This window comes from Penicillium canariense, assembly GCF_028826845.1.
Source record: "Penicillium canariense strain IBT 26290 chromosome Unknown utg000001l_segment0_segment0, whole genome shotgun sequence".
NCBI lineage: Eukaryota > Fungi > Ascomycota > Eurotiomycetes > Eurotiales > Aspergillaceae > Penicillium > Penicillium canariense.
The window spans coordinates 8,060,983-8,077,655 of record NW_026622728.1 but is presented as its reverse complement, the minus strand read 5'-3'; the positions used below and the strand labels follow the sequence as shown (position 1 = coordinate 8,077,655).

The 16,673-nt window shown below is 54.9% G+C and overlaps 3 protein-coding genes across 3 annotated transcripts; all 3 read left to right on the top strand.

Moving 5' to 3' along the window:
- Positions 1–991: 991 nt before the first annotated feature.
- N7482_002783 (Beige/BEACH domain protein) lies at positions 992–8,978 on the top strand (the record flags this gene model as incomplete). Its single annotated transcript, XM_056684908.1, has 7 exons — positions 992–3,509; positions 3,582–3,946; positions 3,999–7,872; positions 7,938–8,092; positions 8,293–8,454; positions 8,510–8,887; positions 8,955–8,978. The coding sequence occupies 7 exons, from the start codon at positions 992–994 to the stop codon at positions 8,976–8,978; spliced, it is 7,476 nt and encodes a 2,491-aa protein (XP_056548514.1).
- A 910-nt stretch (positions 8,979–9,888) lies between these two features.
- On the top strand, positions 9,889–11,108 carry N7482_002782 (sedoheptulose-7-phosphate:D-glyceraldehyde-3-phosphate transaldolase TAL1; the record flags this gene model as incomplete). The annotated part of the gene is made up of 4 exons (XM_056684907.1): positions 9,889–9,946; positions 10,020–10,031; positions 10,134–10,417; positions 10,488–11,108. 4 exons carry the CDS (start codon positions 9,889–9,891, stop codon positions 11,106–11,108), a joined length of 975 nt encoding a protein of 324 aa, XP_056548513.1.
- An 854-nt stretch (positions 11,109–11,962) lies between these two features.
- N7482_002781 (putative transcription factor (Snd1/p100)) lies at positions 11,963–16,250 on the top strand (the record flags this gene model as incomplete). The annotated part of the gene is made up of 7 exons (XM_056684906.1): positions 11,963–11,975; positions 12,395–12,574; positions 12,644–12,795; positions 12,856–12,952; positions 13,409–13,572; positions 13,733–14,010; positions 14,051–16,250. The coding sequence occupies 7 exons, from the start codon at positions 11,963–11,965 to the stop codon at positions 16,248–16,250; spliced, it is 3,084 nt and encodes a 1,027-aa protein (XP_056548512.1).
- Between the last annotated feature and the right edge of the window lie 423 nt (positions 16,251–16,673).

Here is a 16,673-nt window from a genome sequence, read left to right as displayed (position 1 = left end):
CGCTCCGATACACAGAATACGGTACGGTGACAGCGCCAAATGACCTATCGATTGGCGCGGGCTGTCGATCACAGTGGAGCCGGCGAGACCGGGGGTGGGTGATACGTGTTTGGTACGTTGCCGGGGAGGGCCGCTACAGGTCACTGGGGAGAGGAAAGCACACGAGCAGGGCATGCACTGTAGCCTTTCGTTAGTCTTGTTCTCCTCCGGAGCTCGGTCCTTGATCTACGATACGGATGACTCAATGACTCAGATAGTTTTGTCTTATCGGGTATCATTCCTCCTGCGAGGAGTGTCTTGTCTTCCCCGGGTACCTGGCAGCTCCACCGGTCGCACGGCGGGGCAATGTGTTCTTGCGTGACGATCGCAAGGCAATTCCTCCTCCGACGTCGCGTGCTTCTGTCCTGATGATGCGGAGTACATTCCTCGGGTACCCTGACCCTGGCGCAAGGACGCACCCGCCTGAGGTGCTTGAGGGGACGGGCGACTATTACGAATTGGGCTTATTGGGGGCGGGTCCACTCCGCTGCCTGCTGTGTATGTATCGGCTGTACGGGGTACACTTTTTCACATATGGGGCGCTGTATCGATGGTATCAACCATCCTCTTGCTCTTATCGCCTCTTATCTGCTCTTATCTGGCGATCGCAGTCTTGAAGAAGCTGGTACCATACAGGCCCACTGGCCCACTGGACTGTACGGAGTAACGGGCAACCCAAGCCTCGTTACTCCAAGCCTGCGGTCACCTGATACCGCTGCTCCCCCGCTGTCTGGTGTTTTGATAGCAAATTTGTCGATCCATTTTCGAGCGCTCGCATAGCATCCCCGCTCAGTACGAACCTGGCCGTTCGCTCCGGCCATTTGCTCCAGCAACCCCTCGGATGGCACCCTCGCTGTGTCTCATCCGGACCCGCTAAGCACCACCAACACATACCAATGCAGACCGCCTCACTCGAAACGCCAATCGCGCATTCACGGTCTCTGGTGGTCTCATGCCATCGGTCCGGTCGTGGATAAGATTTGGTCATGGCTCCGCCCCCCTCCTTCCTCCCTCCCCCTCCGAATCGACCGAGCGACTAGTGGAGGAGCTGGCTCCCACCGTTGACCAGCTCAAGACGCTCGCGGCGGCGAAGACCCCCACGCTCACCCAGGCACTGGCTGCCACCGAGCCCCTACTACGACTCCGCCATACTTTTATCGACAATGCGCGCCCACGGACCGTGAAAGATGCCTTCCGGCACCTGGCGGGCTTCCAGACCCTCTTAGCCCTCGCGGACCAGCTCGCGGAGCTCTATGATGCCGACGCATTGTCCAAGGAGGACAGGAAGGGCTTGCTTGGAATCTATAAGGATGTCCTGGGAGTTCTGGCTGAGGGACTGAAGGACCATTTTGGCAATAAACGATACTTTGCGCGGAGGATCGCGGGCGGAGGGACTGCGGCTCTCGAACGGACGCTGACCGTGTTGGTTCAGAAGATAGACCAGGCCCAAAGCGACGCCCAGCAGCTCTTCGGTGCCATTCTGGCTGCGGCCTTGTGCCAGGAGACCGTTGCGGGCATCTTCGTAACACTAAGTGCCAAGTTCCATCAGAATAAGAGCTCGCCATCACCCAAGGAGGTGCAAGATGCCGTGGACCAGTGCATGGGACCCGCAGAGACGGTTGAGGTACCGGACCTCCTGGGCCCCTTCGTCCGCGTCTGGGTGGCATACTCTGCTCTTCCTGGCAACGAGATCCTGCGACTGGCACTGCCGGCCTGCCTGGGCCAATTGGCGTCCCAGTCCCTCAGGAATATTGTAGCTTTGCATGCCACTGGAATGCTCACCTCAATTCTACCTCTTCTATTCGATGCCGGCCGGTCCGAGACTGAGAGAGAGCTCTACCAGGATTTGGCGCGATATTTGAGTGTCCAGGGTATGAATAGCCTGGACGATGCTGTTGCGCTGTACCGCCGGGCACACGAGAACCCACAAGTTCTAAAGTTCCTTTTGTCTGCTCTGAAATATTCCAAAGAGCCCCCGTCAATACAGTTTGACTTATCTCTACATGGTTTCTGTTCCGTCGAGTTCGCTACCCTGGGTCGTCCATTCCCACCCAGTACCTCAGCCGGATACACGCTGGCCGCGTGGGTGCGGTTTGATGAGTTTGATCTTAACACGCACACTACGATATTCGGCGCATTCGATGCCAGTCAAACATGTTTTGTCCTGGCCTACGTTGAGAAAGACACCCGCAAATTCATTCTTCAAACATCCATTCGAGGTCCGCGCCCGAGTGTCCGGTTCAAGTCTGCTACATTTGAGTTGAACCGCTGGTATCATATTTGTCTCGTCCACAGGAAGCCGAAACCTGCGTCGTCCTCTCGAGCGTCACTCTTTATCGACGGCGAATTTGTGGAGCAGTTGAAGATCGAATACCCTTCCGTCCCAACCAGCAATTTTCCACATAGGTCGCCGCGGATTCAGGCTTTCTTTGGTACCCCTCAAGATCTGGCCATGCGGCTTGGGAAAGGAGTATCTACCTCTCGGTGGTCCCTTGCAAATGGCATGCTATTTGATGAGGCGTACAGCGACGACATGGTGGCTGTTTTCTACAATCTTGGACCCCGGTATTATGGAAACTTCCAGGACTGCTTGGGATCTTTCCAGACGTACAAAGCTTCCGCCACCCTCAACCTGCGGAATGAACACCTGCATCCTGGAAAGGAGGAGAACTCAGACATCGTCACAGCCATTCGAAGACGGGCGAGCACTCTGATCCGCGAGGGGTCAATTTTGATAAACGTGTCTCCGGTTGCTGTTCTTGACGATGACGATGGCAATAATGTCGACGAGTCACAACTCATCAAGTGTCTTTCCAGGCAGGCGGCCAAGAGTTTGCAACAGCTGACAAAAGCCGGAGGCAATGCGGTAGCAGTCAATGGAGCCACTCCAGCTATCAATGATGGGTTGACCCAACCGCAAGGAGTTGGAATTTTGACTGGAGATCCAGTTGTTGCAGTCCCTTGGTCCCTGGATGACGCGAGCTGGTGCTTGGGCGGTTGTGCCGCAGTGCATCTGAGTCTGATCCAGGCTGCCAACTCTGCTGAAACTACCCGCCTGGCCGTGGAGGCACTCTACGAAGCCGTTCAGGACAATTGGAGGAATAGCGAAGCCATGGAAAGAGAAAATGGCTACGGTATCTTGGCGTCTCTCTTGCGCGAGACGCTAGGGTTCCAATTCGGTAATACTCCCACAGCAAACAAATCTTCTGTTGTTTGCTCCAACGAGGAAGAGCTCAACGCGTTGATGTTTGATCTTCTGCGCTTGACACTTGCGTTTGTGGGATACGATTTCCAACGCCCAAATCATTCCATCATCTCAAATCCGCTGGCCTATCGGGTTTTGCTTGTGGACATGGACGTCTGGCGGTTTGGAGAGCCACGGGTGCTGCAGTTGTTTTACTCGCAATTCCGCACCTTTGTGTCTGATAGTACCTATCGTCGGTTCAACGCAAGACGCCTTGATCGCATGCGTAAGTATGCTCTGCTTCTTTGCGTTCAACTATGGGAGAAACATTTGCGAAGTGCATTGCTAACTTAATCAGGCGTTAGCAAGAAGTTACTTGAAACTTTGAAAGGAGGCGAACTAACTCAGGAGACTCTCGAACCATGCCTTGCCACTTTTCGGTCTTTGATGGAGAGCAATCTCTCTCCTGATCTTCTGCGCTCTTTAGCTCTATCAATCACATACAATCTCCACCGGCCTACAGGGCCCGCAGCACTGCAGAAAAAGAAGAGTCTGCGTTTCGCACCCGGCTCATCTCGGCCACCCTCTTCAAAGTCAGACTCAGACAAGCATATTCCCAGCATCGCATTGGGTATCGAGATGTTGCGGATGTATTCGTCTGTCCTCTGTAACATCCTGGACCCTACTCCGCTGAGGAAATTTGCGAAGGCGGTTACCAACAAGGTTTGTTTAGGATGGTGACACATGTAAGTAACTATGCTAACAGCATACACAGTGGCTTTTGTATCTCTCCTGTGAGGACGAACCCGAAGTCGTTGTACACGCAGTCAAAATCCTGGCTCGGTTGCTGGTCGTCCACGGAAGCAGCTACAGCAAGAAATTCTCCGACAAGAATGGAGGATATACCGTGCTCGAGCACCAGCTGAAAAGATGGTGGAGTATTCCTGCACTGTGGCCCATATGCCTTTCTATTCTTTTTGGACAAGATATTGCCCTTCTGGACCTCAAGAACCCGTTTGATGCCCAAGGACTGATCAACCTGTTCTTGGCCGACGGAGATCTGCGGATCGCGTTCCCGGAAATGCTCCCTGTGATTATGGGTATGCTCAAGAATGGCCTCAGGAGCTTGGTTTCTGCGAGCGAAGGAGGCGGTCCAGACGTTTTGAAGCCTGATACTTCCAGCTCCACGAAGCCTCCAGTGTTCTTGTACAAGTTGAATGGTAGGTTTTTGAATCTGCGGCCTGTGTTTGAAGGATATGTAAGGCTGATATTATATTTCTCAGATATTGCTGCGCCGGATTGTTCATCGCACGGGTTTTCTATCCTGTCCTCCGTAGTTGCCTTTTTCGAAGGTCTATCCGCCCGATCACGAAACTTCAAAGAGTTCACAGCACACTCCAGCTACGTCCAGGAGCTCCTTGCCATTCTTTTTCCCGCTGTCGTCGGCGTGGATTCTGTCAGCCCAAATACTGAAGTGAACTCCCGACACAGTGGTCTAAGCTTCGACGATAGCAATTTGGTTCTCAGGCCCCGCTCTAGTGCGGTCAACATATCGTCAGTTTCGCAAACGAGTATGGTCGATTCGTCGGAGAGCCCTGAAGAGAGCACAGAATCCTTGCACAGGAGATCCTCCTTTATTATTGTTTCCTCTGATAAGGCGAAGCATCAACCTTCATCTGCACGAATCCGCCGCGTCGTGAACCTCAGCTTCTCAGGCGAGGGTGCAACCACGGACCATCCGCTTGTTAGGGCCATCGCTAGCCTGGTGCTTGATGTTTTCGAGGATCAACTTCTGGAGCGTAAAGAGTTTTCTGGTCTGGGGGTGTATCAGAAAACTCCACCTGGGTTCGTTGAACATCAGGCGTACTTCAATTCGTGGATCTTAGCCTCGCTCATGTCGAGGTTGAAGGATGTACCTTCATCCAAGCCCCATCTGCTCCATGAACCCCGCACTCTCACCAATCTTGCACGCTTCGCCACACATCTGGCAGAGGCAGTCTACGAAGGGTGGTTCATAGATGGAGCAGTAACGAGCCTGGAGTACCTTGGCGCAATCCTTGAATATCTTCAACGCCCTGACATTTCTCCTCTCAAAAGCATTCGGCTGTGCACCCAAGCTGTTGCCACACTTCATTCGACTCTGTACAAGATCGCTTTGTTCCAGTTGTCGGAAGCGGACGACACAGACACTTTACCTGTTCTGAAGCGTCTAAACTACTGGCAGGTGGTGCTCCTTGCCGCCGCGGAGGCACAGTCCAAGCACCTCCAGCTACTATGCTACCTTCTTTACGTCAAACTCATAGGGACCGAAACAGATATACGCCTGGCTGCGGCAAGTCTTTGGCGAACCATTCTAGTGCAGAAGCCAGACGAAGTGGTCAATCTTCTCAACCATGGGCCTGTCAGCCTTCAGCGCCGACTTTCCGAGGGCTTCGAGGCTCTTGTAGGTATGGACGACGATGCATTTTTGCAGTGGATCGATGACCACCGCGATGACCTGGATGCGCTATTCTTCGGCATCCTGTCTCGGCAATGGGAAGCATTTGTCCAGGAGGAAAATACGAAAAGCGAGGAATCTGCCAAGAACCGAATCTCGAAGCGTAAAGAAAAACTTAAGCAATGGGCCCAGCTGGAGAAGTACGACGAAGATGTGATCCGCAAGCATGATGCCACCCTGCCTCATTGGATTTCCAACATCTCTGCATCGGAGTTCTTGAAGTCCCAGAGATTCCTTCAGGACCTGCAAGATAACTTGGTCTTCATGTGGTCAGCCTTTTCCAATCTACTCGTGGATTTACGGCGGCCCGGTGGTTTTCTTTCTAAAGAGAAGGAGCGAAAATTCAGACTGGACCAGACTGAAGGTCGTAGTCGCATGCGTCTCCGCGTGGTGCCAGACGACTCAGGTGAACGCCAAGATTATCAGCCCAAGAGGAAGGCTTCTGAACCACCTGCGCCCAAGCTTGATACCCGAGTACGTGCGCTCTCGGTAGGGGAGACGGCTTCGACGCCCACCGTGAGGACCGCTGAACCTGAGATTGTGGATCCCGAGCGGCAAGATGGTAATGCGGACAACGCAAGCTATCAGAGTACCTGCGAGGAGGAAAACTTTGAGATGATCGACGATCCTAAGCTGGAGCTCGAGGATTATGAAGATAAAAACCGCAGAGTCATGAGATCACTTCACCGGGGCGACCAGGTCCAAAATGTGTGCAACATGTCAAGAATTATCGGCCTGGAAGCCGTGGAGGGTCTTTTGATTCTCGGAAAAGATTGCATCTACATCCTCGACAACTTCTTCCAGAGAGCGGACGGAGAAATCGTGAACGTATGGCAAGCTCCTGCTGAGGAACGTGATTCCTATGTACGGATGATTGCCGGACGGGAGTCCAATGACCGCCGCTCACAAGAACATGAGACCAGAAGCTGGAAGTGGTCCGATCTTGTCAGCGTTTCTAAGCGCCGCTTTCTCTTCCGCGACGTCGCCCTAGAAATTTTCTTCACAGATGGCACCAGCTACCTGCTGACGTTCTTCTCGGCGCCAGTTCGGGATAACTTGTGCAATCAGCTCGGAAATAAAGCTCCTCAAGTTACCGGAAATGCAGGACACTCCCGGCCAGAGGATATCTGGAGATTCGAAACCCTTCGCAGCCAAGAGGACGCACCGCAATCTCTTGGCTCCAAGTTTGCCAGCGTCTTTGGGCATCTACCAGCCAATCCAGTCACACGGAAATGGGTTCGGGGCGAAATTTCCAACTTCCATTATCTCATGCTGATCAATACCCTTGCTGGTCGGACCTTTAACGACTTAACCCAGTACCCTGTCTTTCCATGGGTTCTAGCAGACTACACTAGTGATGAGCTCGATTTGACAAACCCTAAGACATTCCGTGACTTGTCTAAGCCCATGGGCTGCCAGACTCCGGACCGGCAGGCAGGCTTTCGAGAGCGGTACAATGCCTTTGCTGAGATGGGCGATGATAATTCTCCACCGTTCCACTACGGAACCCACTACTCCTCCGCCATGATTGTCAGTTCCTACCTGATACGCCTGCAACCATTCGTCAAGTCGTATCTCCTCCTGCAAGGCGGCACCTTCGACCACGCAGACCGACTCTTCTACTCCATTCGCAAGGCCTGGGAGTCTGCGTCCCGGGGCAATATGACCGATGTTCGAGAGTTGATCCCCGAGTTCTTTTACCTGCCTGAGTTCCTTGTCAACTCGAACAAGTACGACTTTGGACTGCTGCAGAACATGACTACGGCAATTGACTCGGTCGAACTCCCACCTTGGGCCAAGGGCGACCCCAAGATCTTCATCGAGAAACACCGCGAAGCTCTTGAGAGTCCCTATGTCTCGGAAAATCTACACCATTGGATTGACCTTGTCTTTGGCAGCAAGCAAAAGGGCGAAGCTGCCGTTGAAGCGGTCAATGTATTCCATCACCTATCCTACAAGGGAGCAAAAGATCTAGATGCCATTGACGACCCAATGGAGCGGTTGGCAACCATCGGCATCATTCACAACTTTGGACAAACACCTGGGCAAATCTTTCAACGCAGCCATCCTCAGAGGGAGGATCAACGGTACCGTGTGCCTCGGCTGGATACTCTTGCAGAGTCGCTTACGCAAATGCCGCTATCTCTCCTGGGTAGGTCACTGGCGTGTCATCCTTCACAGTCCTACCACCACTAACTCGCTCCCTCTAACATCCAGATATCGAAGAACGTGTGGCCACTCTTTCCATGAAACAGGACCGACTCTTGTGCACTGCTGCACTGCGCCTCAACGTTCCGCCGGCCTACGACCACTACATGGAATGGGGTTTCTTTGATGGAAGTGTCCGCTTCTATTCCACCGACAGTCGCAAGGTATGCTAATTACTGTGAACCTCGGGTATAGATCAAAGGCAACTGACGGCCTGCAGCTCTTGGGGCACTTTGAACATCTGCATGTTGGGCAGCTCTCTCATGCTAGTTTCGCAGACTCACGTACTCTCATCACCTGCGGTACGGATTGCACGATATCCTTATGGACGGTCACCGCAACCTCGCGAACGGTTGACTTACAGCCAATTGGGTCGCTCTTTGGTCACCGGGCTCCCGTCACCGTGCTTGCGGTTTCCCGCTCCTTTAGCGCCTTACTTTCCGTGTCCACCGACGGCCAAAGTATGTTGTGGGATTTGAATCGCCGATGCTTCGTTCGAGCGCTTCCGGCGGATGGGGCTGTGGATGTATGTTCCGTTACCTACTTATTCTCGACCTGCTACTGACAGTTTCAATCTCTAGTGCGCCCGCATTAACGACGTGACTGGCGACATCATTGTCTGCCGAGGCCACCGCATCACAATGTATACCCTCAACGGCGAGATACTTGTTGATCAACCCGTTTGCGACTCATCTGACGACCATGTCCTGTCCTGCGTCTTCTACGAGGGCGTACAGAATGAATGGCTCGAACGCGAGCTCGTGCTTACTGGGCATACACGCGGCGTGGTGAATATCTGGAGCAAGGTCATCCGTCATGGACAATTTGAGCTAGAGCTCATCCGCCAACTGCATCATACCGACAACAGCCGCGACACCGGTGCCAACATTTTAGCCGGGATCAGCTGTATCCTTGCCCTGCCCCAAGTGGTGTATACCGGGGACGAAGCCGGTCGAGTGGTGCGTATTCTTCCCTCAGCCCGCTTGCTCGTGTTCAAACATGCCACTAACACAGCTATAGTACGAGTGGAACTGTGTCCAGCGACGCTGAGACTTTGCGATTTCGAAACCCGTGCCGCGCGGCTTTGGACGCCGTGCGAGTACCACTTCTCCCACGCCGGCGGTACTCCCACACAACGCAAAATAAGAAGCAAAAGCAAAAGCCACTGTTGAGATCCGCATGGCGGGTTGGTTGATGGAGTCCATTTCCCTGCATTGTGTCCTGTGGTTCCTTCTTTCTTGCATGCCCCAAACCCCGCGTTCTGGGGCAGATACCTAGAGATACTTTTTTTAGCATTGATAGCGGACATGAGCAATGTGATATCAGCATCGGGGTGAGCATCAGCGCGACTACGGATCACCTCCACGGCGTCCTCAGAATAGATCGCGACATTTAACCGGGTCTCGGTGAGCGCATTGTAGCGGTGCAGTAGTGGGCCGTTGGCCGGTCGACCATCCTCCGGTTGGCCTGGCCGGAGCACACTGGGCCGAGTTGGGGGAGACCTGTTTCGGCCAGCCAGGAATTGGAATCATTGAGAGGTCGTTGTTCTAGATGAAAGTATTGATGTCGAAGAAGAGTATAAATTGGATATGGCAGCAAACCCTTAAGGTAGTCAACGGTCGGTGGTTTATCAGGGTACCTGACTGCCCCATCGCGATGGCCGAACCGGACGGAGGGGCTGTCGGTGACTTCATCCTGCAGCGTCATGTGCCCCGCCATTCATCCCACCGCTGCCGAGCACGGGCCAGGTACTTGGCTTGGTTATGGCTCGGCCGCATGCGGGCGAAGTACCTCCGGCGCGGCACCGCGTCCGTCTGGTCCTGGCCCATGGCTCCCCTCCTCTAAATACCGTCCCCCTCGCCACTTTTCTCCCTCCTCCTTTCCCTTCTTCTTGACTCATCTCAAGCAATTTCTCATCCATCCTTCTTGTGCAATCCTCCTTGCCTCGACCCTCTACATCATGTCTTCCTCTCTCGAGCAGCTCAAGGCCACCGGCACCACCGTCGTTTGTGATTCTGGTAAGTCTCAGCTCCAATCTCGCCCTTCTCTGGGACGTATGCATCGAACGCTCTACTAACCCGTGATGTTTAGGTGACTTTGCCAGTATGTGCCTCCCATCGTGTTGCCACTAGGCCCGCGGGCAGGTGGCGGCCAACCTCTCCAGGACGAGAGGGCGAGAAGAACCCCAATGCTAACGGATCACAGCCATCGGCAAGTACAAGCCCCAGGATGCCACAACCAACCCTTCCCTGATCCTGGCTGCTTCGAAGAAGCCCGAGTATGCTGCCCTCATCGATGCGGCCGTTGCTTTCGGCAAGAGCAAGGGCAAGACTGTCGATGAGCAGGTTGACGCCACCCTCGACCGTCTCCTGGTCGAGTTCGGCCGTGAGATTCTGAAGATCATCCCCGGCAAGGTCTCCACTGAGGTCGACGCCAAGCTGTCCTTCGACACCCAGGGCTCCGTCAACAAGGCCCTTGAGATTATTAAGGTACGCCGTCAATTTGTGGTGCCACGAAGCCCATGAACATCTCCAAGCTAACGTCTGTCCTTCTCTGCAGCTTTACGAGGAGAACGGCGTCTCCAAGGACCGCATCTTGATCAAGATCGCCTCTACCTGGGAGGGCATCAAGGCCGCCCACATCCTGCAGTCCCAACACGGCATCAACTGCAACCTGACCCTGATGTTCTCCCTCGTCCAGGCCATCGCCGCCGCCGAGGCCGGTGCCTTCCTGATCTCCCCCTTCGTGGGTCGCATCCTGGACTGGTACAAGGCCGCCCACAAGCGCGACTACACCGCACAGGAGGACCCCGGCGTCAAGTCCGTGCAGGACATCTTCAACTACTATAAGAAGCACGGCTACAAGACCATCGTCATGGGCGCCTCCTTCCGCAACACCGGCGAGATCACCGAGCTGGCTGGCTGCGACTACCTGACCATCTCGCCCAACCTCTTGGAAGACCTGTACAACTCCACCGAGGCTGTCCCCAAGAAGCTCGACGCCGCCTCCGCCACTAACCTCGACATCCCCAAGCGCAACTACCTCGACCACGAGACTACGTTCCGCTTCGACTTCAACGAGGAGGCTATGGCTGTGGAGAAGCTTCGCGAGGGTATCTCCAAGTTCGCGGCTGATGCCGAGACCCTCAAGGGTCTGCTCAAGGCCAAGATCCAGGCTTAGATGGGGCTAGCCGGGCTGGGCTGGGCTAAGATTTTATTCTGTTTCATGTTTTTAATGTAAATTGGCGATCACCAAAATGGCTATGGAATTGGTAGATACGAATTGATGAATTTTCATTTTTTTTTTCCAACTACATATATTTTTCCCGGCTCTTATTAATTTAAGTGGTGATTCACAGATGGTAAATCCTGTGATCGTCTCAGGGGGTTCAAGGCGGAGCTCGGGAGCTCCACGGTGTAGACTTTCTTGTGCCTTCTCCCGCCTCGGGTCTTCAGGAGGCCGAAGATTTTCAGGGCTCCAGCTCGGCGGAATCTAGGCTGGTCGGCTTATTCACACCCAACGAACCCCGCAGCGAGGGGGGATTTTGGTTAGTTACACAGGTGTCACCTTGGCGCCCAAAAATAGTTCCTAGTACGTAGATATAGAATGAACTGGTCATGATTGAAGTATATAACGCTCATTATACGGTTCTCAAAAACCAAAGTATATGTACTGTTAGGTAGTACTCCGTACAGTAATGATCCGAGGGTGACGGTGAAGAAGGTGAAGAACGGCATTATGTCATTCCCCCTCGTCCCGCCCGCTTAGGAAAGTGGGGTATGTTTTGGTGCGGTACTGGGTGTATCAGTACTTTCCCTTCCACTAGCATTCAGCACGCCATTGGGGTTCCCAGTACGGTGTACAGTAGAGCTGTCCGGTAATACGCTATACCTGGCTTTCAACGTAGTCACGTCAACATCATCTGCTTATTATCCGTCCCTCTCCCGGTCTCCGCTGCTCTTCTCTTTTCCTCCCCACCCCCCAAGCTCTATTAATTTCACCTTTCAATCCAAATCTATCCCACAACCGACATCATGGTTAAGGCTGGTAAGTTGCATCTCCTGCTGCTATATATTATATAGCATATACTACCATCGCTTCCCATTGGCTCCGGGGGTATAACCTGCGCTCCGCCGGGGACCCGGGTGAGCACATTTGAGCACCTTGGGGCTCTGGCAGGCCTATCGGCTCCCTCTCTGCTCAGCAAGCTCTCCACCTTCTCCAGAGTACTCGGATGATCAGCTTTGGCAAGCCTTATTTGCTGGAGATGCGGTGGCGCTGCTGCTGATGGCCCAAGGGCCCGGTGCGCGCCCGCGCTCAGATCATCCCGAAACCTCCGGGGGGAGGAGATCAAGCAGCGACGCAGCGACGGGACCCCCGAGCCGAGCCTTACTTCCAACCGTTTTCTAGAACATCTCACGAACTAGATACATGATTCGAATGCTCCCGCTAATTCACGCTTGCAGTTGCTGTCCTCCGCGGTGACGCGAAGATCTCCGGCACCGTCACCTTCGAGCAGGCCGACGAGAGCGCCGCCACCACCATCTCCTGGAACATCACCGGCCATGACGCCAACGCCCAGCGGGGCTTCCACGTCCACCAGTTTGGTGACAACACCAACGGCTGCACCTCCGCCGGCCCCCACTGTAAGAACTCCCCTGCTCCGATAATGAGACCGTAGGAATAGCTTATTTTGACCGTTCCTGCCCCAATAGTCAACCCCTTCGGCAAGACCCACGGTGCCCCCGAGGATGCCGAACGCCACGTCGGTGATCTGGGCAACTTCCAGACCGATGCTGAGGGCAACGCCGTTGGCTCCAAGCAGGACAAGCTTGTCAAGCTGATTGGTGCTGAGAGCGTCCTGGGCGTAAGTGGAACTCGGTCCTCCTCTGGAATACGGTTGTTGTATAGATGCTAACATGAATAGCGCACTCTGGTCGTCCACGCTGGCACCGATGACCTCGGTAAGGGTGGCAACGAGGAGTCCAAGAAGACCGGTAACGCTGGTGCTCGCCCAGCCTGCGGTAAGTTGAATTCATCTGTATTCTGGAAGTCGACATGGGATCGTTTGGCTGACTTTCACCTAGGTGTCATTGGTATTGCCGCTTAAATTAGCTCATCCCCTTTCGTGTAGTTGGGTCTCGATGTCCCCCATCTTCCCAACATGATTCGTGTTTGGAAGATGAAAAGTTCAGGATAGTTCCTGGCTAGGATGCAATGAATGCTAATGCCATTTGCTTCACTCTATTCCCTATTTCATAGCCCCCAAGTAATGTTGTATGTATCCGTGCGCCGCCCAAAGGTCCGAGCTGTAGCTCGGTGCGCGCAGACCGCTTTCCCCACAAACAGCGGCCACGTTTCTCCTCCGAAGCTGTTCGTCTCGCCGCACTCCTCTTCAATCCCATCTTTTCCTTTTGTTTTTTGCCTCTCCATTGGTATAGTTTCATCCAGTCGGTTGATCTCTGTACTATCTGTAGGAGGTAGTGGTGTCCGGTTCCTGTTCAGCATGCCTTTCGAAGCCCGTGTCAAGTCCGTTTTGTCGGGCGATACGGTCGTGCTGTCGCATGTCACCAATCCCACACAAGAACGCATTCTTTCTCTGGCCTATGTCTCGGCTCCCAGATTAAGGAGGGAAGGCGATGAGGTATGTGCTGAGTTCCGCCCAATTGCCATCCTGCAAACCCCTTTGTCACGTTTGCTTCACTCCTCGAGATTCTAGCGCTACCCTGCTGTGTAGGCGTGCTCCCGAGAAAAGGAGGGCAAGACATATGAGGATCATAGAACTAACCTCGCCTTTGCTATAGGCGTACGGTTTCCAGTCCCGCGAGTTCCTTCGTGAACTGCTTGTCGGCAAAGTCGTCCAGTTCCACGTCGTCTACTCCATCCCCACGGGCGCCAAGCGCGAGTACGGTATCATCAAGCTGCCTGGCTTCGATGCCCAGCTTCCCGACATCAGTGTGCAGGAGGGTTGGACCAAGGTCCGTGAGGAGGCCGGCAAGCGCAGCGACGAGTCAGAGGAGACCCTCGCGCTGTTGGACCGGCTGCGCGCCCTGGAGTCGCTAGCCCAGGATGAGGGCAAGGGGTGTCTGGGCGGCATCTGAGAATGCCCTGGTTGAGACTAGCTATGAATTGTCCAATGGCCAGGAATTGGTCAGCAAGCACAAGGGCGAGCAGCTGGAGGGTATTATCGAGAAAGTCCTAAACGGTGACCGGGTCGTGCTGCGCCTCCTCCTATCGCCGCAGGAGCATGTGCAGACTGTTGTGGCTGTTGCTGGTGTTCGTACACCTTCAGCGAAGCGGACGACTGCGGAGGGCAAAGAGCAGGCTGGTGAGCCCCTGGGTGATGAAGCACAGCAGTTCGTTGAGTCCCGCCTTTTGCAGCGCAAGGTCAAGGTCTCCCTGCTAGGCGTCACCCCGCAAGGCCAGCTGGTGGCTACTCTTCTGCACCCCAATGGAAACATCGCTCGTTTCTTGCTTGAAGAGGGTCTGGCTCGCTGCCAGGATCACCACTCTACCCTCCTCGGCGGAGACATGGCTCTTCTCCGCCAGGCCGAGCTTGCAGCAAAGAATGCCCGCAAGGGAATCTTCACTGGCCACGTCACTCCTCAGGGGACCGGCGCGGCAGCCGCTGATTACTCCGTCAGCCGCGTCCTGAACGCGGATACTATTTTCATTCGCAACAAGGCCGGCCAGGAGAAGAAGATTAGCCTGACTAGCATCCGTCAGCCCAAGCCCTCGGACCCCAAGCAGGCTCCATTCGCTGCTGAGGCCAAGGAGTTCCTCCGCAAGAAGGTGATTGCGAAGCACGTCAAGGTCACTGTCAACGGCAAGAAGCCTGCCACCGAGGGCTACGAAGAGCGCGAGGTTGCCACTGTTGTGCAGGGCAACACCAATATCGGCCTGGCCCTGGTGGAGGCTGGCTACGCCTCAGTAATCCGCCACCGGATGGACGATGCTGACCGATCCCCCGACTATGACGCTCTTCTTGTCGCTGAGGCCACGGCCCAGAAGGAGGGCCGGGGAATGTGGTCTCCCAAGGCCCCCAAGGTCAAGCAGTACCAGGACTACTCGGAGAATGTTCAAAAGGCCAAGCTTGAGGTAGGTATTCTGCAACGCTCCAAGCGTATCCCCGCTGTTGTCGACTTTGTCAAGTCCGGCTCTCGCTTTACCGTCCTGGTGCCCCGTGAGAACGCCAAGTTGACCCTCATCCTGTCTGGCATCCGCGCTCCTCGATCCGCCCGGGGGCCTGGTGAGGCTGGCGAGCCCTTCGGCCAGGAAGCTCATGAGCTGGCCAACCGCCGCTGCATGCAGCGCGACGTTGAGATCGACGTTGAGACTATCGATAAGGTCGGTGGCTTCATCGGCACTCTGTACGTCAACAAGGAGAACTTCACTAAGGTCCTCCTGGAGGAGGGTTTCGCGACGGTACACGCCTACTCGGCTGAACAGTCTGGTCACGCAAGCGAGTACTTTGCGGCCGAGCAGCGGGCCAAGGACGCCCGTAAGGGCCTGTGGCACGACTGGGACCCCAGCAAGGAGGCCGAGGCCGAGGCCGAAGAGGCTGCCAATGGCACCGGCACTGAGAGCGAGGCTGTGTCGTCCTCGCGCCGCAAGGACTACCGCGATGTGATGGTCACACACATCGACCACGAGTCTGGCCGCATCAAGCTGCAGCAGATTGGCACGGGCACTAGCGCGCTTACCGAACTGATGACTGCCTTCCGTGCCTTCCACATCAACAAGGCCAACGACACCCCGCTGCCTGGTCCCCCCAAGGCCGGCGATTGGGTCGCAGCCAAGTTCAGCGAGGACGGTGACTGGTACCGCGCCAGGGTGCGTCGCAACGACCGCGAGAAGGAGCAGGCCGAGGTGGTCTACGTCGACTTCGGCAACTCCGAGACTCAGCCCTGGAAGAACCTGCGCCCTCTCAGTCAGCCCCAGTTCTCCGCCCAGAAGCTACGTCCCCAGGCCGTGGATGCTGCCCTGTCCTTCCTGCAGTTCCCGACTGACCGAGACTACCTGAGCGATGCCGTCGCCTTCCTGGGCGACGAGATCTGGAACCGCCAGCTGGTCGCCAACGTCGACTACGTCGACGCCGAGGGCACTCTGCACGTCACCCTGCTGGACCCTGCTGTCTCTAAGAGCCTTGACCAGAGCATCAACGCTGAAGTTGTGCGCGAGGGTTTCGCCATGGTCCCCCGCAAGCTGAAGGCGTGGGAGCGCGCTTCCGCCGACACTCTGGAGAACCTGCGGGCACTGGAGAGTGAGGCCAAGGCCGGCCGCCTTGGTATCTGGGAGTACGGTGATCTGACCGAGGACTAAGTGTTTTGTTTGATTGGATGTATTTACTTTGCGTTGCGAGAGAATTGCGTGGCGCGTTTCTGTACAAAATATGGGATCGGGCCCTGACAAAAATATCAAGTGCCATAATACGCATGAGTTATTGCCGGGTTTGATTCCGGCTATCTTGTTGTTTGCTCTATGGAAGGATGTCTCCTATTCTATCAAGGCCTGTTTTGGTAAACCATCTGTCCCTGCCGCGTTGACCCTTGTCGATCGGCCAGCGTAGCTTGCCGATCAACTTTATTCCGGTCCGATTAGCCAGTCTGGTCAGAAAATGGCCGGGTCTTTCTATAAGCCGGCAACCACCAGGTATGCACATCATTAACCCGCATAAAATGCCCCTAATATCTCGGGCGCTGGAATTCGGTTCAGCCGTGCGGGTCTCAGGGTCCAGCTAGCTAG